Below are 25867 nucleotides of genomic sequence, written 5' to 3'. Positions count from 1 at the left end.
GCTGGAAGGAGGGCCACTATGATTTGCCTGAAATGTTGTTTTCAAGCAACATATTAAGTTACTGGTTCTGAAAACTTAAAAGGAGAAATGCTAGTATCTTCTGTTTGTTTTGATATTCTCTTTTATGTAGGTAGGTCAGAGCAGGGTTGCTCATCACTTGCCCAATGGTGACCTTTATAGGTCTGAATCTCTTTCCTAAAAACCACAAAAGTCAGATGCAAGCTTCTTTGTAATGCTTTCCTCAAGTCCTTAACTTCAGTCCCTGTTGCCTTCCTCTTATCAGCATTTTGGTATCTGGCTGTTCTTAGACATGCACTTAACAACTAACTTCTTTAGATTTAGGCTTCTGTAGTTCCATTTGTAGTTACCTCTCCAAGGGCTTATATACATGCCTCATTCTTGTTACAAGAAAATTTATTTTCACTTGATTATTTGAGAGGGGAAATGCTAGAGAGTTTTAAAAATCGTAATAAAAGCTTCTGTAAATGCAGATATAGCTTGAAACTAGGGTGTTGGGGACTCCTGAACTTCCTGATATTTGAACAAGAACTGTATTTATTATGTTCTTTAGTACACAAAATCAAAATTCTGGCTCGGACAATACCAGATACAAAACTATTAGATACCTCTAAGGGTGAAATCCCTAATATATATTGAGTCAATACATAAATTCTGCATGTTTTCTATGCATTAGGTAGCCTTCTTTAGGCTGGAGCCCCCAAAAGAGGTCTGTCTTAATTATCTAGCAGCAATACTTCAAAAAATTCCTTTTGTTTGACTCTTCAGGCTCTGAAATTGGGAAAGCTCTCTGAGATTTTTAAGAAGTGTGACTAAATCCTCTGCTCATGCTCTTAATTAGCAGGTATCTGATGATGGGTAATGGCACTGTAGATGAAATCTGTTTCTCAATAGGGATGTTTCAGTCAGAGACAGTATCATAAAAATGATAGTCAACTTCAGGAAATACCCCCTGCCTCAAGTACTGGGTAGTTCAATCTATCTGTTAGTGTCTCACTCAGCAGATAGTTTTAGCTAGTTATAGGATCTACTCAGTGGAAAACTATTATCTTAATACAACATATGAGCTGTTCTGTAGGAGTTGATCTGTTGGACTATAAAATGTTTGCATTCTGTTGTTTAGGTGCTTTGAAGTCTGGCTAATGAATACTTCTCCCAAGTACTCCTGGTCTTGCCTGACCCCTCTTCTCTGAAAACATAAGATAGTGCACAGGGGTTGATAGATGGAGTGCTGTCCTCACACAGATGTACCATCAACTCTGGCTTTGGGCTCTTCCCAGAGCAATGGTCTGGATGCAAGGCAGTACAAGTCTGCCTTCACAGACTTCCTGCAAGTGAAAGAAGTGGCTTTTTATTGTATTGTAATACCCATCTCGTTTGAGTTAACAGGTTTGGGTCAGTGGGTAACTTGCTCTCGCTCTCTGTACACAGATTACGCCTGTGCACTGCAGAAGGATATCCTGCTGCAAGGACGCTTGTATCTCTCTGAAAACTGGCTCTGTTTCCACAGCAACATTTTCCGATGGGAGACCACAGTAAGATCTCTTAGCTGACTTGAATCCCACCTTTTCTTTGTCCTATCCTATCAGGACATAGGATTAGAGTGTCTCAGATCCCATCCTGTCCATCTCATACTAGTAACTCTGGGCTGTGAAGAAAGAGCCTGCATCCCTGAGTGGAAATGCAGATCTGTCCTCTGTAAAATAAGAAGAGCAATGGAGGCATTTGAATGCTGAAGTAAGCCTGCTTAGTCAGTCATTCCGCATAAGAAGTTTAGGGATTATGCTAAAGCTGGCTCTTTACATTTCTGGATGACAATTTGCCTTTCCTTACCATGCAAAGTTGTCCTATAAAGGAATGTAACACATAATCTCCTACTGCAAGTCCTGGGGCATGACATGGTATGTGGTGATGCCCTATTCAAGCACTCTCCAGCATTGAACCTTACTTGACTTAGCCTAACATGTAAATATCAGCATCTAAGAACAGCTGAAGGGAACTGGTAAATGACTTCTGCAAGTTCTCATATTGTGGTCTGCAGCTTTTGAACAGTACAAGCAAAGGTAGATATTTGTGATACCTTGGCCCTTTATTTCTGTCAGATTAGGTTAATGAGTTAAAACTTTTCATTTGAGCAGTTGTTGCATCTGCTGTAGAACTTGCAGTGAATAAGAAAAGGAAGATAACCTAGCAAACAGAGGGTGGACATGTCTAAATGTTGTGTGAACTGTGAGACTGCTCATAACTTTAGTATCTCACATTTGAGTGCTTTGAAATACACAGCACAAACAACAAATAGCTTGTGTATTTAAGACTGCAAGGGGCTGTAGAAATACTCAACTCAAAACCAAGCTTACTTTCATCAGATGGATTTGAGGATGGAATATTTCTTATTTTAGATGTGAAATTAATTAAAAAATAAACCTTTTGGAATTATACTTTTGAATATATAAACTGTTCAAAGACTGATTGGGTGGTTTTTTTAACCAGCAAAACAGCAGACATCCTGGTAACCTGTTTCTGCCTGTCTAGCAGAGTGATATCTTCAGAATACCTTTAGGTAGTCTGACTCGTCAGCTACAGTGGTAGAGCCAAGTTTGGGACCTCTTTAGCAGGCTGTGTTGTTGCAAAGAGAGCAGGAGTAAGTGGAGAACGTTCTGCTCATACAGGAAAAAAGCAAGTTAGAGCTTATATTCCTCCTTTCTCTAAGCTGAATGGCAGCATAGCCCTATATTCAAGAAGAGGGGGTAGGCTGGAAGGAAATGGCTTCTTGCAGCCAGTTAGACCATGTTCTTCTAAACAGAAACATTTCAACTACTAATATACAAGTCAAATATGCTGCCTAGGCAGGAAGAATTTCTTGCAATGACTAGACTGCAAATAAAATTTTGAAAATGGACTGTATTGTAAACTTCTGTGAGATAAAACAGTCTATCTGATCTCTCTCATGTATGTTCTGCTTTATGTACAGCATTCTGATTGGGATTGACTTTCAGATCTGTGGTTTGTGTTTGGTTGGGATTGTGGCTGGAGGAGTGGAAGAAAAGCAGAAAAAACAACTTTCTTCTCTAGCCCTAATGTGAAAGAAGGGAAGATGGCTCTTAAGTCACCTCAGCTTCTACCTCGAAATGCTTGCTGTTAAAGCAGCAAGTGGAGACAGTAATTGCCTTTGTGATCTCATCTGAATTGCATCACAGGGTTTGGGGTTAGTTTGAGTTCCTCTTGCATATTCTGTAACTTCTAACTTTTCAGTCCTACGGTTTTTTTAATATGTCTTATTAAATGTGTTTCTGCTTAGATTTCTATTGCTTTGAAGGACATCACTTTCATGACAAAGGAGAAGACTGCTCGTCTCATTCCAAATGCCATACAAATAGCAACAAAAGGAGAGAAGGTGAAAATCTGGTTTTAAATGTGTTCTTGCTAAATGATAGAGTCCAGAACACAGCACTTGTTCTAGTCTGCATTTGCATATGTAACTTCCCTGTCAAATGTTTTAAGTGTGGTTGGGATTCGAAGGCAGACTTAGGTTTCATCCCTGTGCATGTTTGCTTGATAATTCAGCTCCAGTTTGACTTCAGAATCCCTTAGTGGTGTTGATACAGTAACGAGAAAGTAAGAGTTTGTCTCAACTATTCAAAGGAAAACTAAAATTCAAAGCATGATTTCGGAATGTAAATTCTTCAGACTGAAAAAATATCAAAGTCACTGGATTTCAAGTGCTCCTTGAAGAAAACTATTGAAAATAAAAGGACTGTGATGTCATGGGATTTGAGTAATGGAGAAGTTTACCCCAGAACATGTGCTGGGAAATGAAGTTTTTGAGTGTATATTTGAAAAACTGAAAAGCATGATGCAGGAGTCTTATGAGCAATACACTGTGATAAATTCTTCTATAAATGCCTTGAAAATAGTAATTCTTGGCAAAGAACAGAGCTTTCTACAGTGAACCTGGAGCTGTTCTTTGAGAAGCAACTGTGATTCATCATATTTGGCTGCTCCCTCTCAATTCATCCAGTATTAACTTTCAGTGACAAGAAAGATAGACCTCTGTGCTAAAAAAACCCAATGGGAAATATTTTAACATTTCAAATGATGCATATAATTTGATTTCCTGTTTTAATTATTTTAATTTCACATCATCTCACGTGAAAATGATAGTAAAAGGCTAATGTGGCAGAAGAACAGAAATAGCTGTAAAAAATAGGCATATGTGTTTCTGATTTGTTCAAACTCCTGTGGGAAAAATGTGAATGTGTTTAAGTTGAGGAAGAGCTCTTCCTTTATGCCAAGGGTTAGTCACATGTCCAGAACAGCAAATGTCTTCATACACTGTGTGGACATTGGGGAACACACTCTTACTCCCTGAAAATGATACAAACTGGAACCTGAGGAATATGACCCCCCAGGTTTGTTGAATGTCAAATGAGGCAAACTGTAACTGATAACCTTGGGATGGTCAAGATACAAGGAAGCATTCTGGGATTCTTGAAAATAGCTATGTGTGAGCTTATTTTTTACCTTCTTTTTCTTTCTGCAGTTTTTCTTCACGTCATTCAGTGCAAGAGACAGAAGCTACCTCAGTATCTTCCGTTTGTGGCAGAATGTGTTGCTGGATAAGGTAAGCTTGCCTGCATCAGTACCTGTGGTTAAGCAACCAAATGAACTTTTTCTAATGTAGACAGATGTGCCTCTGGAGAATAAGAGACTTAATGTTAGCTTTTCCTTTCCGACTTAAAATTCTAATCTGATGTTCTGCTTTGGTTCCTTGTATTTTAGATCACAGACAAAATTCCCATCTTTTCCTTCTCAGACTGCCACCTACAACTCTGCTGTTGAAGTAGCATTTTGTCTTTGCATATCGATTGCATGCTTTTCTTCACTGTGAGCTCAAGCATATGTTCCTAAATTGATATGCATTTGCTTCACATTTTCTGTGCTTAATTTGTGATCAAAAAGGCAAGAGGTTTTCTCAGTGAAAACTTTCAAGGAAAAAAGCCGAGACTCCTTCTCAGATAAGTTAGGTTAACCTTTACCAGACAACTCATTACAACTCTGCTGACCTTGAAGAAATGCAGCAAAGGCAGGCTGTATGATATGGAAGTGTATTCTGGAAACTTTGGCTAGTTAGCTTGATTTATATTGAAATTTGTGGATACTTAAGCTAATCTTTCTAAAAATGGACTTACACTTTCACAGAACATCACTGTAAGACAATTTTTGTAAACCAATTCCTTCCTGTTTATGTCTCTCATTGTTTAAATATTTTAACCCAGTTGCAATTACACACTGAAAAATCCATACGTAACACTGCAGTGATCTCCAAAGGTTTAAAGCTGTTGTGCTACTTACACATAGTAGCTGCATCTTTTTTCTTTTTGTTAGATGAATTTTAGGGCAGAATTGAGACACTTTTTGTCAAAAGAAAAGCTGAAAATAAAGGGAAGTGCTATTTAAGGCAAAACCAGTGTTTCTTGCAAATCTCTTGTCCCTCAAATCAAATACTATTTAATTTTAACTTCATAACCATCTTGTCTTGAATCCCACCACAATGTACTATGTCACCTTTTGACTGGAATGTGAACTGGAAGTAACCTTGCTTTCTTTCATTGTGCAGAGTTTGTCAGAAATGGCACTTATGTTACTCATTTGATCAGGCTGAGGTGCTGGAGGGTCAATGTAAGGACATTCAGGTACACAAACCTATCCTAGGGCTGCAACAGAGGTAGCAAGCTTTGTGCTGTTCAGTATTACTTTTTTTGGTGTGTTTCTTCTCTGTGACACTGAAATGAGTGTCACATTAGGATCAATTTTTCACTATAGAGCAGTAGCTAAAGGATAGATAAGAAAGAGGCATGGACTGAATGCAAGATGAGAGGAATTAAGCCAGCAGGTTTTAGGAAACAGTGTGTTTCAGTAGCTTGGGAACTCTGGTTGTTATTTCTATCAAATCTTGCTGTTAGCTTGCTTGTGTCCTCACTGAAGTATTAAAAGATAAATCTGTTTATGAGGATTTCTGCTTGGGGTTCTCAGTTGTAAAATGGAGCATGGTCATGAGGTGTATGTAGGGCCTTTTAATGTAGTGTGTTTGGAACTATTATTGAAACAGGATTTCTGTTAGGTTGAGCTCCTACTTCTGAAACGTAGTAATGACTTCTGGTTCTCTGCTAGAATGTGTTTGAGTCACCTGTCAGCTGCCTTTATGATATTCTTTACTAGATAAAGCTGTAGAGGGGCTCTGTGGAATTGAAAGTAGAAACTGAAGTTGCTGGAGCTGACAGCTCCACTGACAGTACTAGAATGAAAGCTGTCTGCTGAACTAAAACTAAAAGAGACCCCTTGATGTTTTCAAGCAGTTTTGCTGTTTTCCCCCCACCGCTCCAATGTCAGGAACAGCATACATTTGGAAAATGTCTCATGCACCTGAAGCCCTGCCATGGTATGCAAAACCTGAGTGTGTGCAGTTTGGTGTTCCTGGTTTCAGTGATCAAAGGGATGCCATCAGAATTTGTAAGGCTTTTGACAAAAAGCAAATCTCACTATGGAACCAGTTCTAAAAGGAGCTGGTTTTCATGTTTCCTCTGCAAATAGCTAAATGTTTTAAAGCCTGTGAATAGCTTGGTTATATTCTGGAGCACATCTGCTAGACCTGGAGATGACATCCAACTCTTAAACTATGAAATAAAGTTGTCATCAGAAGTATAACTCTGACTATAGGTGTAACAGTGTTGGTTTGAGCCACCTGATGGTGAATAAACCCCAATTATCAGGATGTGGACCCAGGGGACTGAAATTACATTTGCTTCAAATCATGTCTGTGCAGTGATAATTCTCAGTCCCTGGCCTCTTCGGCACTTCTGGGCATAGATTTCGTGCTATGAAGTCTCACCTCTGAGGAGTGACTGGTCTGCCTTACCTGATATACCTTAAACTTTCACCCCCTGCAGAATTTCTCGGTGGGGTCAGCCTCATACCCTTTCCCAGATCTCCATCTGGTGGCCGTTCTGCCTTGTACCTGCCAAGTATTGCATGTCCTGGGTGGCTGAACAAGTAGTCCTTTGACAAGTCTGCCTTTCTAATAGAAGTGACTTGCACCGTGCAAGAAAACTAGCAAATGGTTACATGCTATTCTGTGCCCAGACTTACTTCATCCATCCAGATGCTTTCCCCCAACTTTGCACCACTGCTCTGACAGTCCTTGTCCCCTTTAGCTCAGTTACAATTCTCATAGCTCATCACACCTGTTTGTAATACCCTATAGTGTGTTTGGTGCCCTTCAAACTTCAGTTCCTCTGCAAATCAGTGGGTACTTTCCTCTTATCATGGGCCTTTCTTAGGCTTTTTATTCTTTAAATGTCTATGCAAAGACTTTTTTTTTTTGAAGAAAAATTCCACACTTTTTTTTCCCCCATCCCTGTTGCAAAACGTGTGCAGAGTGTGACTTGTAGACTTTTATCTTGCCATTGTTTTTTAAATGACCCAGCATCATGGAAAATAAGGAATCATTAATGCAGGTCTGGAAGAGACATGACACCGGTCTTGATAAAACAGATAGCTGCTTCCACATCCACTGCAGCTTTCAATAGTACTTCAGTTTATAAAATCAGCCAAAAATCCTGTTTTGCAGGGGGCTTTCCAGATTGGTACAAGAAATTTATTCATGGCTGCTATTGACAATAAGAGCAGTGCCATTCACAGCTTTGCTTTATTTTCTAAACCTTATGGGTGTCAAATATCCCTCAAGTTTAAGGGAGAAGGAACAAATTAAAATGTAATTAGGCAGGTCATTCAAATCCCAAACAAACACAGCACTCCTTATTTCTAATGGAACAAGATCTTAACTTAATCGGTCTCAATTCCCATGAGTCTTCTGCCTTAGAGTTGGATTTATTTTCCTATTGTTGTTCTTATGCTTTGCTGGGTAGAGATTTGCACCTTTCTCCAGAGACATTGTAACAGGTAAGTCTAGAGGTGTGAGAAGGGACCAGAATTTCTGATCAGCTGAGCTTCTTGTGGCAAACGTCTCCCAGGGCAGCAATTCTGCCTTCCCCAGCAGTTTCTCAGGGAAGGCTGTGAAAAAAGAGGTGTTTATTTGCACCTTTGTGTACAAGAAGATTAATTTAAGAGATGAAAGAAGGTTTAGTTTGATTCTGAGCTTCATGTTTAGGCAATCAGAAGGAGAGTGTGCTGTTTCCCTCCCCTGTTCTTCAAACAGTTCTGTATCAGAGTTGCCTGGCTGGAGTGTGGTGTATGGTGGGGGTTGTCTCTTTAGTCAACCTGTATGGCATGCCTTGTTCTTATTCCTGCATTTGTCCACAGAAGGTCAAAAATCATCAGCTTTGCTTCTGTCGGTGGTACTCTGTAGTATTGCTTGTGCCATGACACTGCTTTTTCTGGCATGAAGCAAGGTATTGATGCTCTGTGCTCTGCTTGAAAAGACAAAAGTGTATCCCAGCTGCTTCTTGTAGCCTTTGTTTTTGTATACAAAGAGAACTGAGGAAAAACCCAGTGTAGACGATCACCTTGAATGGGCAAAGTAATTCATGTTTAGATTTTGCCTTTCAAGCTTCAGAGCTTCTCTAAGCTGTCCTCTCAGAAGCAGAAGTCTGACCCAGAAAATTTATGCCCTTCTTTGCTTTCAGAACTGACTCTTTCTGATACAACAAAGCAAGTCTCGTTTGATCTTGGCTTGTGACCATTAAGAACTTATTATATCTAGCTGAGCTAGGAATAATTGAGGAGAGTGCAAGAATCCTGTTTTAGAAACACAAGTTGGTAACATTGCTTTTACAAAACAACAGGAAAAAGCTTTATAGATTCTTTTATAGAAGCTGAAAAGCTCCTCTGCTTTCTTCAAACTATTGAGCTGACTGTATAAGGGCAGACTGATTTGCCCATGGACAGAACATACCAGTGAATTTAATTAGCAACCTTAGCTCTGTGCCATTGTGACTGGGAATCAAGGCATTGGCAATATTGGGCAACAGAAATGAAAAAGGCTTTGTTTCTGTCCTTTGATTCCTGGTCGGAAGGTGTGCTAGCTAAAGATCCACCTCAGTTGTATTTTGAAACCGTGTAATGGCCACCCGTTTTTCGGCCTTTAATAAGAGCAGCTGTAGGTGGTTGTTTGTGGTTATGAGTTTATTGCTCCAGAAGACAGAATGCCCGGGGAAAGTAAGGCCGTCTCGAAGTGGATGCACGTGTTCCAGCACCGCATTGCTCTGTACAGCGAACCCCCGTGCGGAGCGAGGCTGGCATTAGCCGCTATGACCCTTGCTTTATAGCGGTGTGTTTTGTATTTTAATGTTTGCTTTGCCCTCGCTAGGATTAAATACCTTGAAACTGATCTCTGCCAATGGGGTGCTTGTTACCAGCTGCTTTCTGAAAAGCCCGAAACCGTGTTATGCTGGAAAATACCCGAGGGAAAAACCCTTCCTGGTCTCCCGAGCTGGGCTGTTTGCCCGGGCCCTCGGGGAAAGCGGCTCCCGTGCGATGCCATGCAGTGCGGGGGGCGAGGGGTCAGCGGGACCCCCGTGGGGCCCGGCCCGGCGGCGACGGCCGACACCGGCTGCGTCCGGCAGCGGGGGAAGGCGCTGCCCCGGCCGGGCCCCGGAGCCGCCGCCCAGCAGGAAGTGGGAGCGCGGCGGCACCGGCGGCGGCTCCCGGCGGGAGCGGGGCTATCCCGGCGGCGGCGCTGCCCGGTGCCAGGTGGGTCGCGGAGCGGGACGGGGCGCGGGCAGCGCCGGGGCGGCTGCAGGGGCGCATTTACATCCTGCGTGCGGGTCAGCTCCTCCGCGTCTGGCTAAAATTGCGGGTACTGTAACTAACACTCCACAGGTGAGGCAAGCGGGTGGAGGGGATCATTTAAAGGCCCTTTAAATAATGCATGGGTATTTAATGTCATCATTTCATGCAAATAGTAAGCACTACTTGTGTTACTGCCTCATTAGCACAGTCTTGTTCCCTTGATCAATATGGATGGTGGCCGAGGCACATTTTCCAGTGTAGTGTCTCCTGTTTTAAGATCGCTGTTATTGCTCTCTGAGCTCTGTTAAATTCCAAAATTTTTATTTCCTTTCTTTCTCTCTTCCTCCCCCCTCCCCCCCCGCCTCTGCACACCCTAGCTCTTTACAGCCGAGGTGGACTTTGAAACTCATTGCTTACTTTGCAGATATGAGTGTGTCATTCTACTTTCACCTCCAAGCTTTCCTGATGATTTTAGAGAACTTACATACGTCTCGGTAGCTGTGGGAATTTGTGGAAGAGGATAGAGATATTGTAGAGTAGGAGAAGACTTAGATAGTGGTGAGTCAAGGTAATCCTGAAGAAAAGCAATTACTTTTCATAAAGAGGATGCTGATGAGGTACAAAGTGAGGGCCCCTGTCCCACCTTGGCAAAGTGGGCAGTCGGCTGCCCTAGACACCAGTGTAGTGACTGAAATGCTAGCCAGCCTCCCACAATTTGTGAAGTACTCTGAGCATCCTCAGGAAACAGGTTTGTTCACAATCAGAGGTACTTCCTTACCTTGTGCCATGTCAAGTGAAGTTCAAGAGGGAGGGACCTTGAAGGTATCTGTGAAAATATTGGTGACCTGTGAAGAAGCAAGTAGTGGCTACAAGTGTGTGCTTTCTTAAAATGATGATTTTTCTTGCACCTGGTGTTACTGGTTGAACAGCGAAGGGAGTACAGTTGTCCAAAATGCTGAAACCCAATCTCGGAACATGATACCTGAATGCTTTCAGTCCGTGTCAGAATTGAGGTTAAAGGCTGTGGCGTAATTAAAACTTGTTGCTGTTTTTCCTCCAGTGCCTTTCTGTCCCATACCGTGGTTCTTGACTAGCTTGCTTTGTTTCAGAGGCTGACCAAGCAGGAATTCTGGCAGCTGGTGCACCAGAGCTATGGCTCTGAGCTGGGCCTGAACAGCGAGGAGATGGAGAGCTTCCACTCGTCATCTGAGGACAACGGGCAGTCTCGGTAAGGAGAGGCTGTACAGCCTATTGGAACACCTGGGGAGAAGCAGTGTCCTTTCTCTTAGAAACTCAGTTTCTAAAGAGCCCTACCAGAAAGGCTGAGCCTTTAGTAAAACTGACTGCATAGACTGAGTGTTCATAAAAACTTAACTGTGTGAATTTTCTGAAATAGTAGCAGTGCAGCTGAGGCCCCTTAGAAGAGGAGAGAGGAAGATCCTCTCTCTGGATCTGCTTGGGAACCAGCATAGGGGAGCTTAAATAGCAGCTTTTTCACGTGATAGTGCCTAGTCAGCACCTGTATACCCTCCAACAGTTTGGAAGGTTCAAATAGAATGGAGCTATACTATTCTTTTTTCTTTCTTCCCCTCCTCTGTGGAGACTGAAATACTTGTTTTGCCTTGTTCTCCTGATATATGAGGTCTTAGCTTATTTTTGTATTGTCCTAAGCTTGAACTGAGAAACAAGAATAATAATATAATGAGCTGGAATAATTGTAATAATAATGGTGTGTTTTTTTGAAAGAGTTGCCTTGATTTTTTTTTTTTAACAAATGTGAACTGAATAATGTGACCTGCCAGTCTCAGTCTAATAACAGCACTTCACATATCTCTGTGTAAATAAGCATGAATCTACAAAAGTGAACAATGTAATTTATGTCCCTTCAGTCCTGTGTTATCTGAGTATGTTTGTGGGAAAAGTGTCTTGAGTTGATTTTGTTTTGGATTTGCTTGAGTTTTTTGTTATGTTTTGGGTTTTTTGGTTTAAAAAGTCACAACTTTGCAACTGTGTAACAAGAGATGCAGGAAAAAAATATTTTCTGACACTTCCTTAAAACATTTTCTTTCCAAATTAATTATAAGCTGTATCTGTTTCCTCATTTCCCACAGCACTCACTTTCTTGGTTTTATTAACCTGATGATCAGAAGCTGAATCTTCTGAGAAGTGGTTGGAATGAGGAAAATGGTTTGATATTAATGAGCTGTATGTGGGAAGAATGACCTGTAGTTTATAATGTTATCTGAACAGCCAAGTTTTCAATGCAAAAATCACGCATGAGACGCTTTCTCGGATTTCTCAGCACTTATATCTCCAAAGATATCTTCCTTTTTGGTTTGAACAGATCCAGCATTTGTGACGATTCTGGAGAAAGGGATGAAAAACTACCCAAAATGATTGGTTTAGTTCGTGAGCCCACGCTTCAAACAGAAGGAGAGTCACTCAACAAACACATGTTGCCGGGAGTAAGTGCTGACAGAGCCTTTCTTGCTGTTTGTAGCTGAGAAGCATATGTGCTTAACTTGTACATCTGTAAGCATAGGATGAATGGAGATGTAACTTCCAAAGAAGTCTTTGAGAAGTCAAGGATGTTTCTTAAATTTGAGAATGAGCAAAATTCTGTATAAGAGAATATTGTTGGTGTGAGCGTCAGCAGTGCTCTGTCACTAATTCACTGCACAGCCAGGCTACAATGCTGAGGCTTATGTCCTGGTCTGTTTTCTGGTTTTCCTTTAAAAACAAAATTTCTTGGTTTTTCTTATCCAGTTCCCAAGGGGACCATATCTGTGTTTTATCCAAGTGCTTTTTGAAAGTAATGCCTTTTTCACTTCCAGTGCTTTCTTGCTTGTGCTATTTGTTATTTAAAAAGATATCTCCTCTTAGATTACTGTCTCTCCTATACATAAGGCTTATTGAAGGGCAGTTACACTTTGTCGTCCTTGCCTTCAAAGGTCGATTAGTCTGCTGTTGTGAATATATTAAACCTTTTTTTAATGCTTTAGAAGGAAGGGGAAAACCCTTACACTTGCTATAATAAGGATTAATTTTACCTGGATGCCTTGGGTTAGTGCAACTGAACAAGCATGAGTGCCTCACCCATGTTCATTCATGTTGTATGGATTTGTGAATGTGTTTGGCTGGTGTGAACAGCAAGTGCATTAGTAGTGATATCTGAGATGGCCACAGTGTCTAGCACAGTTACTGGGGCTCCTGTGTGCAGCTGTAGTCCTAAAAAGTTGCAGGTATTTTCTCTTGGTTATTAGATATCCTAAAGATCTTGGAAAAGGAAATAAACCACTAATGCATTTTTATAAGCTTCACTAGGGCTGGGTTCTTAATTGCCAGTTTTGCTTTGGAGAATTTGGGGAAGGAAGAAAGGAGATTGTTTTAATAGTTTTTACTATCCTGTAATTTTTCTGGCTTTTATCACTTGCTAAAACTGATCTGGAGGTTAAGTAGGATTTAACTAGTTTTGCCAAAATCCAAGTTAATGGCTAGAAACTCATATCCAGCAAGCAATATCCGTGTTTCTTGGGTTAAAAACTTAGAAGCTTGAGTGATGGGTATTCTTCATGGACACCTTAGCAGTATAAAACAGGATTTTTGGAGAGTTGTTAGGTAGCCTGAGAGGACTGGGGATGCTGCTGGAATTTGGCCTGTTTAGGATAACTAAAAATCTACACAGGTAGCCTTCATTTGGACTTGTGAGTCTTATTTGTGCAAGAACAAGCCATTTAAAAATAATTGCTGTGCCTGGAAAAGAAGCCACACCCCGAGATGTCTCTTGCATGTGCCAAATCTCATTGGGCATCTTGGTAAGGAGAAGTGCCTGGGGATTTGGTCTGTAAAAATTGATCGGAATTCTGCCTTGAATAAACAGCCTCTGAAAAGTCTTTTAAGTATAGTGTAAGAGTGCAGTCTTGATAAATGAGTTCCTGTTTCAGGGTGGCTAAAATGCACAATGATTTTGTTTAGCTGTATGTGTCACTTGGCATTACTCAAGAATGTCCATGTTCTCTCCACAGCCCCGGGATTGCAGCATATTTTGTAGAACCACAAGGGAGTAGGTGGAGGCAGTAGTGCTTAGAATGTATTTATCAGAAGCCATCACAGTGATGACACAAAGCACACTTAACCACCTTCCAAAGGTTGGAGGGAAACAGGCTTAAACTCCTCTATACTGCTCTGATAGAGCAAGTAAGTCCCAAAGCTCTCATAAGAGAAAGATCTGAAGAGTGGAGGGGTTGGCTCTAGTATTTGACCCATCTTGAAAAAAAATATTGTTAATGGCTGTCTGTAGTTGATTGAGGAAAGTCTGTGTGGAACACCAGCCAGGGCTCATCACCCTCTCAGTACATGTGAACGTGTGAGCCACCTCATTGCCTGATTTTGCAACCATCATCTTCCCTCCAGCCCCTGTAGGAAGGCCTTCCAGTCCCAGATCTTGCTGTTCACAGGCTGAAAACCAAAAAAGCCTTGGCACAGAGCTTAGCCATACTGGACTAGCTCAGGAGATAAATGCACATTGGGGAATAAATCATACATCTTTAATTCCAGCTGAAGGGTCTTAAAATCTTTACTCTTTAGTGTGAAAAAAACCCAAACAAACACAAACCAACCCAAAGCCCCATGAAATCTGTGTTAAACTCAATCAGTGATTAGAAGAGCCCCAGCTTGAATCTCTTCTTCCATGACATCATGAAAAGCTATCTTTTTCTGGGAGCTGTTGCTTTTGTCTTTTGACTGAGCCTGGCTTTCTTTCTCTGCTCATGGCATAGTGGGCTGCTCTTATGCTGCTGGTGGGAACCCTGCTTCACTAGATCCCTGACTGTTGTCAAAATGCCATGAGAGTTCCTTGGGTTTATGCTGGATCAGTGTGTCAATTTTTAGGCTGTTTTGTCACAACTAGCTCCTTTTTGACTTCCATCTGTATTCGTATTTTGACATTTAATGTTGGTTCTGTCCTAGATCCTGTTATGTGACTGAGTGAACTTACATGGCAGCTTCTCTCAATAGAAGCATTTGTTAATTGATCCATTTTCCTGATTCAGTCTTCCTTTTAGATTTTTTTGACTCTAAAGGAGTACTTCGGTCTGCTTATTCTGCAGTCAGATTTATGCCTGGCTCTGTTTTCCAGCCACCCACCTCCTAATAGCCCTTGGCTGCACAAAAAAGTGACAGGGTTTTAGTTTGAAAAAACCCAAGAAATACAGGAGGTGCATGATGACTGTTCAAGCAGTGGATGCTTTTGTGTTCTTGAGTCAATGCTGAATAATCTTTAGGGATGATGGTTTTACAGATGAATCAGAACAACTCGGTCGAGGAGGCTTAATTGTATTTACTGTGGTCCATGCACTACTCCTCTGGGGTCTGTGCTGCTCTTGATCCCAGATATTCCACTGGTGGCAGTGGGGCCTTGAGGAGAGGTTTAGAATGAAAACTGATTCAAAACTGGATTTTAGGGTGGCTCTAGACAGTATTTTAAAACTTTATTTTCAAAGGATGATGGTGTCCTACAACATAAGAACTTTTCAAATATGTAATTGGAGTAATCTAATCTTGCTGAAAGAGAAGAGCACCCTGCCTGTTTGAATGTGCTTCCCCTCTGGGTTGTTGGACCCTTGCTAAACTGCCAGGAAAAAACTGAGGAATACAAAGTAAATCTGTGTAAGGTTGATGAATTTATGAATGCTAATGTCAAAGCAGGCAAGGGGCGCAAACTGTGCAGATGGGTGCAAGGGGACTGTCCCATTTAAGGGAGCTCTTGGTACCAACAGTACATAGAAATAAATCTGTTCCTTGTTGCCAGGGTTTAGTGAAATATTTAAATAAAGGGAAGAGCAACAAGGGGGAAAAAGGGGGAAATTAGTGCTTGACTGTGTGGTAATTGAGCAGATTGAACTTTTGGCTTACTTTGTATGGCTGCCTTTTTTTAAAGTAACTTTCTCTTTTTTTTTTTTTTTTTTCTTTTTTTTTTTTTCTTTTTTTTTTTTTTGTAATGATCTCTGATTACTGATATTTTTTCTTCTCTTGGTTCTTTCAGGTGGAGGAGTCCCCAAGTGAGAAGCAAATAAAGAGTCCTCTTCCATCTCCAGAAAGAAAACCTGCTAAGCTAGTTAGGAGCAGGTCTTTAGAAAAGTCCTTGGACCTTAATGAGAATGAAAATCTTCCAGAGAAGAGCAGTGCTTCAGATAGTGAAGAAGGTAAATCTCTGAACATTTGGGATCTGTGAAACAACATGATTTTGGTGTTCCATCTCACTTGTGGAGAAAGTTATAGAACTTTCTGATCTTATGGAACTTTTTTCGTATTTGTATTTGTTTCGTATTTGTTTCACAGAATTGCAACAAAACCTTTTTTTTTTATCTTAGTTTGTGGAGGGGAAAAAAGGTTGTTTGGTGTTTAGAATGAAAACAAAGAAATTGTGGTTTTCTTTCTCTCTTTTCCTGGGTAGAGAATTGCCAGTAGCTTAAACTAGAAGTTTCTTGACAATGGAGTGGTGTTAATTTCAAAGATATTTCTTTCCTCTCTTTGCATATCTTGGAAACTGAGGGGAAACATTTCAGGCTGTTCTTAAGTTTCTGAAAGACTCCCCCAACCCCCCCTTCTTTACACTTATACTTTCTTGAGGTTTATGAGCTTAATTGTTATTGCTGGAGTAAGCTGAGGAACTTACTGAAAGCCCAGGGAAGACAACTTCCCAGCTTTCAGGAGAATATTGTGCATAATCTGAAGATGAAAAACCTTAATGGATGTCTTGCAGCAGATTACACTCTCTGTGCAAACAGTATCTTAATGGATCCTAATATCCCAGCCTCATAACTCATATCTCATTACCCAGTACAAGACAGAAGAAACTCAGGTACCTGGATGACAGACTTTGTGCTGAGGTTAGTGGGTGCTTGTCCTCTGGTCCCACAGTAGCTCCTGACAAGTTCCCACTTTCTATGGTGAGATTTTCACTTAGCCTGGGGAAGTTTTCTGTGCCAAAGGGCTGTAGCTGTTCAGACAGCTCATTGAATTTTGATGGATATTCTGTAATATTTGATTCTTGGATTCTGTAAATGCCTTTAAAGAGAAATGTGCACAACATGTATTGGTTCCAAGGTTATATGGTGGTGAGCAAATAAGAGAGAAAACCCCAACAGTGGTACTGTGCTCAGTAGCAGCTGTATATTTCTTTCATGTGCAAAGAGAACTTACTTCATCACCTGTTGGCAGGAATAGAACAGTTTAGTTAATTGAGGCCAGTTCTTAATCTCACTGAGAAATTGTGTCTTGTCATTTTAGAGGACAACTGAAGTTGTTTGCAGGTGTCATTACAGGGGGATTGTTGAGGTGTCCAGGAAAGCTTTCAGAGTTATGGATTGAGTTGGCTGCCTTCAGGTTGAGATTTTTGCCTGGGGATGTGCTCATATTCAGTTAACTTTGCTGCTGCTCTCCCATAGTGCTTCTGTGTTGGCTTGAGTTCAGACTCAACTTGGTGTGTGTCAGGCACTATCGTTTCTGTGAATATACCTACTTGAACAGGCTGTTGTTTATGCCATACTCCTACACACTTAACAAGCTTCACAAATTAATTTACTCTTTCACAGGTGTATCTTCTAGAGCAGCAGAAAATTTTGTCCTTTGTATATTTTAGATATTTTGCAGCTTTCCTATCTTCCTGTTACTACATCTCTCTTCAGTCTCTGGATTTTATTTTTTGTGGCAAAGATCTCCAGTGAAACTGATTAAAAAGTAGTCCTGTTGTCTTTCCTGCTGCTAGTTGCCTAAACGATAGCAGTAAATATTCCCTGGCATGCCTGCATTAGTGATGTTGAATAAATAAACCATATTAAACGGGAGATGTCTCTTTAATAGAAAGAAAACTAACTTCATGCTGCTTTTCTTATTTCTCTTCCCTTCCCCAAGACTAGCCTTTTTTATTCAGAGCAGGATTTCCTAGACTCACAGCATTAATCTTTTCTCTGAGAATCTTCATGCTTAGAATTTTTTTCTTCTGTTTCTCTGTCTGTTTTCTGTTGCAGTTGCCCCACACTCTTACAAGGTGAATTCCTTCACGCAAACGAAACTAGCTTTCCTACATGGCAAAGGTTTACCCATGCGATTAATTTCTCTTGTGTCCTCTGGCTCAAACTCAGGCTGCCCATGGAGGTGTCCTGGCAAATAAGGTGAGGGGCCAAGCTCAAGACTGTTGTTCTTCACAACATGAATTCCCTTGTCCTAAGCAGTTCTCACCTTGGGGATGGGGGGTCTGCATCCCACTGTGCACCACTGGCCTATTGACCTGCATCTTGGTGTTTTTGTCCAATTTCATAAATCAGAGTATAAATCCTGAGCCATGACAAATTTTTGGCTAAGCTAAACATTAATATCTCTGGCCTTAATTCTGAATTTCAGAAAAGATTTTATTTCAAGCATAGAACACGTTTCCAACACAGAGCCAAGAGATTTATATAATTTCCTCAAGACTCTTTAATATATAGGGTAGTTTGCTTTTAAAGATGATGTTCAGCAACATTAAATACTTCAAAGAAAGAAGGAAGAAGCAGAATATTGGAAGAACAGTATTTTCTGTTAGGAGGCTCTATTGTATACAGAGAGATCACACATTTCTGTTCTCCTTGTGTAACATGACAGACTTACTGTGTTGTTCCTGTGTGTACTAATAACCACCTTAAATGTGATCTGCAGGAGAGCATAGCTGTCTGCACTGTGGTGCTGTAAGATGGGCACAGCAGAGGCTTGGCTGCTTGCAGATAGTGATATATGGAGTATACAGTGCTTGAAATACAGAACAGTTGAAATTAGGTTCAGCCCTGTGTTAGTTGTCTCCCTCCCCCCACCCCCGATACAAACTTTTGGACATGCAATGTATGTAAGGGAGAGTAGCCCTGTTATCTTATTGACATTTTAATCAAAATACTGAAAGGATATATTTTGTTGGAAAAAAAAATTATTTACTTTGGTGTTTGGAGGATATATGTTTGAGTCACCTGAAGGCAAAAGGTTGTGGGGATTTTTTATCTTGTGAACTGGAAAAAACTAGCATTGTGGCAATACTTAGTGGCTCCCCAAGATAATTCTGTAGTTAGTCTTTAAAGCATAGGTGAGTTCTCTAAAAATGGTTAATCCTGCTGATACAGTCTTTAAATAGATGATATCTGGAACATGTTCACTCTAGGAATTGGTTTTATTCACTTGATTTCAGGTGTATTTGGTTAAAAGCTTCTACCTACATATCTTTCATGCAGCATGTAATTTTTCCCCATCCCCAGCGGTATAGAAAGTGCCAAGATTTGCATACCTACTTTTTAGAAATCCTGATCCTCCCCCAGCTCGGTGGAGTGGAAAAATCAACCTTCTTACTAATTTGTTTGATAGCCTCTGCTCTTATCAGTTCAGCTTTCTTAATTTGATTGTGGTATGTGTTTAGCTTTTTGCTGTTGGTTGTTGATGGGAATTTTAATAAAAATGTTTTTCTTACTGCCCCTTCCCCCTCCATTTTCTTTCTCTCTCTCTTTTTTTTTTTTTTTTTTTTTGCACTGCACATTTCTTTAAACCTCTGCCATCCCTGCTGCATAATGGTATTATATTCAAACATTATTTCACAGCTTGCTTTGCAGTGATGAAAATGACCTTATGAAGTGCAAGGCAGTAGTGGAGGAGGGAATAGACCTGCTGTCATTAGGCTGAACCAGGACACTCTGGGTAGTGTGTTTACTGCTGTGTTTTCGGGTCCCTAGGGATCCTTACCTAAAATAAGGATAATCTCGTGTTCTTTCAGTAGACAGCTCCAATTCAGCTGTAAATGTATTCAGGTTAAGAGAGTTAGGGTTGATAATCGTATGCTGCTGAGGGGTTAGAACAGCACTGAAAGTGAAAGAGTTACTGATATCTCTCTATTTGCACAAAACATTTTGTTAATAAAGAGCATTCTGAGCCAATCTTAGGTGAAATGCTTCATGTTGCCCTACTGTTGTGAGAAACAAAGGCAGATACAAGTTTACCTGTGTGAGTTAAAAGAAATGTAACACTAGACAAACTGTTATGTAACATGTTATGTTATGTTAAAACAAATGTAACAGGAGACAAACTGTGCATCTTGTAGCAGAGATAAGTGGCTAAAGCTGCCTATTCTGTTCAAATTGCAAGTGTATAAAGTGTACACTTCCACATTGCTATGCTACTGTTTGTGCTCACTGCTTCATCTAGGATTTCTACACATACATTTTCAGAAGCCCAGGTGGAAGTGACCTGAGGCTTGTCAAGCTCTTGGTGTATCTTGCTGCTTGGTTCTATGGATGTGGATCTCCCAGCAGCATTTGTGCATACGTGCACCTTCCAGACCCATTGGCTGAAAAGTTTACAGTTTTTCTGGAGAAGAGCTGTTGGAATCTTAGCATCTAAAGTTACTGATGCACCTGATATGTAAACCTAGGTTTAGCTTGGATTTTCTGAAAATTATCTGCTATTGTACATGTTAACAACATATTTTAAAAACCCCCTTTATTTCTTCCAAGAGCTGAGAAGAATTGTGAGTAAAACCCACATTTCTCAGTAGATACTCGTGCACTTGGCACTTTGACTGTTAGAGACATGACTGTATAGAGATAGTGTAGGTCAATGACGGGGAGTTTTGCATAGGCCTGTGGATGCTGTTTCTTCAGACTCACTAGCAAGAGGACAGACTGAGTAATAGAGCTTGGTTGCAAGATCTGCATCTTAAGGTAATAAAGCATGGGCTTTGAGCATATCACAAGTTGCCCTGGCTTACCAAATTACATTGCATCAGCAGAAAAAAATAGTAGCTGTCCTTAGGCATTTCAGGTGAACATGAAGTTGAGTTGTTTAGCTCAGGCTCACTGGGGCAGAGGTAACTTGTGTTATCTTCTGTTTGCTAAGACATGCAAATAGCTGACAAAGCTGATCTGGTGATTGTCTGGTGGCTTGATCATGTGTCTGGGTCTTTATTTTTTTTTTTTTTTTTTTTTTTTTTAATGGTAGCAGAGTCCTTGGGCATGGCAATGTCCAGCTGAGTAACACTCAAACACAGTAACTAGGTTTGAATTGCCTGGTATCTGATGCCATGCTAGCAGATGCATGTGGAAGGGGTGTCAGCATCAGTGTCTGAAACTTCCTGGCTCTTAGCAAAGGAGAGGATGTGGGGAGTGCACTCTGAGAGATATGTCATGTTGAGGTCTTGTTAAATGAGGTCAAACTTACAGTTCACTTGGCCTGCCTTTTGTTAGAGTTAGATTCAGCTGAAAGAGGAAGTACAGTGCGCATAAGCTGAAAAACTCAGGCTGAATTTCTGCTTCCTGCAGAATGTTTCAGCACAGCAGAATTTGTATTCTACATGTAATGACTGCATATTGACTGGTTAAATAAGCCTCTTGAAATGTGTGTTTGCTTTCTGTCCCATCTCATAATTGTGTGGAATTACAATTGCATAAGCAGAACACAGCACAGAGAGGAAGTCATTCTCCTGTGCAAGCACAAAATATGGCACTCGTGCTTCACTTTTGGGGTCCTATTTTGAAGCCTGAAGAGATTAAGGAGAGCTTTTTTGGAGGCAGATGTTCTAACAGGCTTCTAGCAGAGTAGGAGCAGCCCTAGAGAGGAAGTCTGCTTGGTCAGAACTGGTTTCATTGGGGACTGCTGTGGTTGTTCAGTTGGTGCATTTGCCTCATCAATACTGACTGCTACCGAGCCAGTAATGTTTTAAATGCTGTACCCTTAGCCTGCAGGCAGCTTGTGAACTACAGCGTGATATTCAGGCTACCTTTGCATTCATGGCTGGCACTGACCTTTCCTAGCCCTGAGCATTCATTTGTATCAGTTGAAAGTTTGGCCATCCTGAGTTGTGTCCATCTGCTGCAAGATTTGCTTTGGGCTTTTTGTTTCATTTTAGTGATGTGTGGTGTTGGGGGGGGGCTTGTTTTTCTTGCTGGTAATTATATTTAGGATTGACTTGTTTCTAAAGCATAAGCAGATTGAGTCGGGATTGGCACAGGAAACTGCTTGCCCTCCAGGATTATAATTCTATCCCTTATCTCTTGCAAGTGTGGCTGAGACAACCACAAAGCTGAGTCATGCCAGCAACCACCAAGTAGCAGAAATAGCAAAGATCAGTGCTGCAGCCACAGAATGCCACTGGGGTGCTCGGTGGCTTTGAAATGGGTGATGGCATATGAGCCTCTTTGTGTATTTTGGGGGATTGCAAAATGGAGCAGGGTATCCCTTGTGTTCCTGTTCAATAGGTATGGAGGGAAGAACTGTTTGGGAGTCTGCCTGGTCCCTCAGACTGTGAATATTACCAGTATTACAAATGTTAAGAGCAGAATTCTGAAACCAGCCACAAGAAGAAAACTGTTACTGTTTCCCTGTCCTTCTTGCTTGTCTTTTGTACAATAGACACACATATTAATGAAAATTATGCTAACTTTGTCTTTTGGCAATGTTTCCTGCAGGATTAGTAGAATACTGAAGGCAGAATTTAAGGGATGGAACCTTTTGCTGTTAATTTATCAATTTGCACAGGGAAGTGGTGGTAGTGGTGTGTATTTGAAAATCAGCTTTTGACTTTGTTCCTGAAGGCAGCCTGCCTACCAAATCATTTGCTGCTACTGGGTTTCTCCTTCACTGGGTCTCTGAGAGTGAGAAACAAATGCTGATGCAAGCTTGGGGAGGATTTAAGCTGTAATAATGCTTAGAATGCTATAAAGGTTCTTTATAATACTGTTCTTAATGTGATCTCTGTCTTTCTTAGCAGTGAAGGAGACTGTCTCTGACAATGATCTCTATGGGAGACTTTTTATAAACAGAGTTTTCCACATCACTGCAGACAAGATGTTTGAAATCCTTTTCACCAATTCTCACTTCATGCAGAGGTTTCTTAATTCCAGAAGTATAGTAGGTAATAAACTCTTTTCCCTTTTGTCTATTACAAGCTACCCTGAACTTTTTTACCTCTGAGAATTGCTAAATAGGGCTAAGTTGAATTTTAAGTTTCTCCTTACTTTAAAATAATTTCTAAGCTTTAAATTTTCAATGTGAGAGAGGATATTTAAAGCAAGTCTATTGTTTCCCTAGGTATGTACATTTTGGAGTAAAAATGTATTTCAGTGCACCACAAAACTGCACCTTAATGCCTGAATTTTGAGTAGGTTATTAAGTTGATGCATTCTATGGGGTATTTCTGATTACATTGGGTCTCAGAAACAGTGAAATTTGTATGGCTGGTACAGAGGCAAAAATCATTGCATCCTCCTAAAAAATTAATTTTCTGGATGAGTAAATTTTATTCACTGAGACCATAAGAACAGAAAATTAAGTCAAAAAGGGTGATATTTATTCAGTGTCAGCTTGGAAGGCAAAGTGGCAAAAGCTTTTGATAATGCTAAGTGAATCTATTCAACTTTGAGCAAATGGGAAATGACATATTTTCATTTAATTGCTTACTCTTTTCTCCACCCTCAAGTCTCTTTCAGTACATTCAGGCTCAGCTCTTTAGAGCCTCACCTTTGTTTATTAACAGATTACATGGGTATGGTTTTTCCTGGAAAAACTCCACAACTATTTGGGATCAGTTTTCTGTCTTTTCCCCTACTGTTCTCAAGCTGTTAAGACATGACAGGGCAGAGATAATGCCCTTCAGATAATTTGTGTGTGAGATTTTGCATAACTTCTCATCTAGATGCTGTATCAACGCCTTGGAATAGGGACTCCAATGGCAATCAGCTGAGGACTTTGACGTACACTGTAACCATTAACAATCCACTCTGTGGGAAGTTCACAACTGCGACTGAAAAGCAGGTACTCTGTGTGTGTGTGTGGTGCCCTTTAGAGCAAGGGACAGGTCAGCTCTGTGGTCTGTCAGAGTTCTGACTGTGGGTTAAAGTTCAGTGAACTGAATGTGTGTCTGCAGTTTGAACAGAGCATCTCTGAGGGTGGCTTGCTGTCTCTCTCACCATTACTGAGCCAGTGCTTATTAAATGAGAGAGGCTTTCTACCTTTACAGATGGCTGTAAATTCCCACAAAACTTGTGGGGAAAGGTATTAGTATTTCTTAGGAACTGGAAGGTGAAAAGGTTCAATTTAAGGCTTTCAATGTCCATTTTAGGGCTCCCCAGTGTGAGAGGTTAAGAGCCTAACAAAGGGACACTAAGATGATGAAGGGACTGGAGCATCCCTTGTGAGAAACGGCTGAGTGCTGGAAATGTTCAGCCCAGAGGAGACTCAGGGGCATCTTAAAATTTGTAGAAGTATCTGAAGGGAGGTTGCAAAAAATTCTGAGTCAGACCCTCACCATCAAAGGCCACAGATTTCAGTGGTGCCCAGTGACAGGACCAGAGGTGATGGACACAAACTGAAACACAGATGATTCCTTTTGAACATCAAGGAACACTTTTTCACTGTGAGGGTGACTGAGCAGTGGAACAGATTGTCATAGAGGTTGTGGTACCTCCTTTCTTGGAGATATTGGAAAGCCACCTGGACATGGTCCTGGGCAACCAGCTCTAGATAGTCCTGCCTGAATTCTTGGACAAGACAAGCACCAGAGGTGCCTTCCAATCTCAACCCTTTTGTAATTCTGGTTTGGGAAAGGTCTCAAAGAAGAGCTGTCATCATGGGGCAGTGGCCAGCCTTGCCTGTGGTACTTGAGGTGGCAGTGGGGAAGTCCTGCTGCTGCCAGTGTTGGCTCTAGCAGAAGGCATCTTCTCATTTTGCACCCCACCTGTACTTGATATTCTTAACTGGTTTTTATAGTGGCTCTTCAGGTGTTCTCTCTCCTTGAGTTCCCTTGGAGTTGGTTGATCCACCCTAAGGAACTCAGGCTGAAAGGGGGTAGGGGAAATTTGTGTACCATGAATATACCTTCTTCATTTCATTTTCTTTTATGCTAGATCCTGCATAAGCAGAGCCAGAAGGGTCAGTCTTACCAGGTGGATGCTGAGGTCCTGACCCACGACGTGCCCTACCACGATTATTTCTACACTGTGAACAGATACTGCATCAGCCGCACCTCCAGTCACAAGTGCCGCTTACGGTGAGCCTGGGTGGTGCACGGGGGGAGGGCAGAAGCCAAGGTGGGGATGTTCTGAGTTGATGATTACTTAAAGACCACCTGCCAGCAGCACAGAGAATGTTGGGTTCTATTCTGAAAAATAAGCTTAGTTTATTTCTTGTCACATGTATGCTCTGCTTGGATTTCATTAATGCAGTGAGAAATTAACTGAGATGTTGATTCTGAGGTGCAGAAGTCATCTCCAAGACTGAGCTGGGTCTTGACGAGCCTTGTGTTTTTGAGTGCAGCTGTATGAGTGGGAGAAACTGGAAAAAACTGAGATGTTTTATTAGAAGGTTTCCCAGGCATGCTTGCTAAGGGCCTGTAGAGGAGAATGGTTTCACAGGAATGTGCAGGGGAGATAGAATGTACATAATTTTGCAAGGAGGGTACTCAAGTGTCTAGATATGGTACTCTGTCTAGATATGGAATTTTCTCTCCCATTTCTTGAAAACATTGGAAGTGGTGCTGTCTTTAGTAAGAGCTTTTATCTCAAACTTAATCAGTATTCAGGAAAGGTTAGCAAGCCTGGATTCTGCTCTGGTTAATCTCAGGCTATAAAACTACTGAAAACTCCCTCTCTGCTGGGAGAAGGAAGGAAAGAAGGTCCTTGAACGACTGCTTTGGAATTTTTTGAGTGAATCACTGTTCTTCGAGACCTAGACTTGCTTTTTCTGAGATGTACGACAGCCCTAGGATAAGAGCAAAAACCTAGGTATACATGGTGCACAGAGCATACGTGTATAGAACAGAAGGCACGTGGTGGTGGTACATGCTTACTAAATTGTTCTTAAAATGGTTCAGAAACCCTGTTTGAAGAGAGTGATTTTGTTATACCATACACAGTGGGCTTCCCTTGATTTGGAAGATTACTTAAGAAGTTGAAAAAAGTGTATTCTAGGATGGTCAGTGACCTTGACTGAAATCAAGGACTTTTGTCCTTTATGAATAGCTTCGGGATTCACTCAGTTGTTAGAAGAATCCCTCTGAAGGATTCTGGTCCAATTCATTTTTATTCTGGAAGCAGTA

At 41.0% G+C, this 25867-nt stretch overlaps 1 protein-coding gene across 4 annotated transcripts in view; it reads left to right on the top strand.

The window, feature by feature from the left end:
- The window catches only part of LOC134548838 (protein Aster-C-like), a 51321-nt gene that overhangs the window by 18973 nt on the left and 6481 nt on the right, over nt 1-25867 (top strand). For 2 of the 4 annotated variants that reach the window (XM_063393970.1, XM_063393967.1), the window contains exons 4-12: nt 1450-1553; nt 3317-3412; nt 4559-4639; nt 10875-10993; nt 12110-12230; nt 15809-15968; nt 22541-22687; nt 23468-23586; nt 24678-24820. In XM_063393970.1, coding sequence (XP_063250040.1) covers nt 1450-1553; nt 3317-3412; nt 4559-4639; nt 10875-10993; nt 12110-12230; nt 15809-15968; nt 22541-22687; nt 23468-23586; nt 24678-24820 — 1090 coding nt within the window. Of the gene's footprint in view, nt 1-1449; nt 1554-3316; nt 3413-4558; nt 4640-9495; nt 9856-10874; nt 10994-12109; nt 12231-15808; nt 15969-22540; nt 22688-23467; nt 23587-24677; nt 24821-25867 lie in introns of those variants that run through there. The other 2 variants (XM_063393968.1, XM_063393971.1) reach the window with 2 other exon arrangements.

The sequence above is a fragment of the Prinia subflava genome, chromosome 3 (genome assembly GCF_021018805.1).
Source record: "Prinia subflava isolate CZ2003 ecotype Zambia chromosome 3, Cam_Psub_1.2, whole genome shotgun sequence".
Taxonomy (NCBI): domain Eukaryota; kingdom Metazoa; phylum Chordata; class Aves; order Passeriformes; family Cisticolidae; genus Prinia; species Prinia subflava.
The sequence above is the reverse complement of the archived record's forward strand: the minus strand, read 5'-3'. Positions and strand labels throughout refer to the sequence as shown.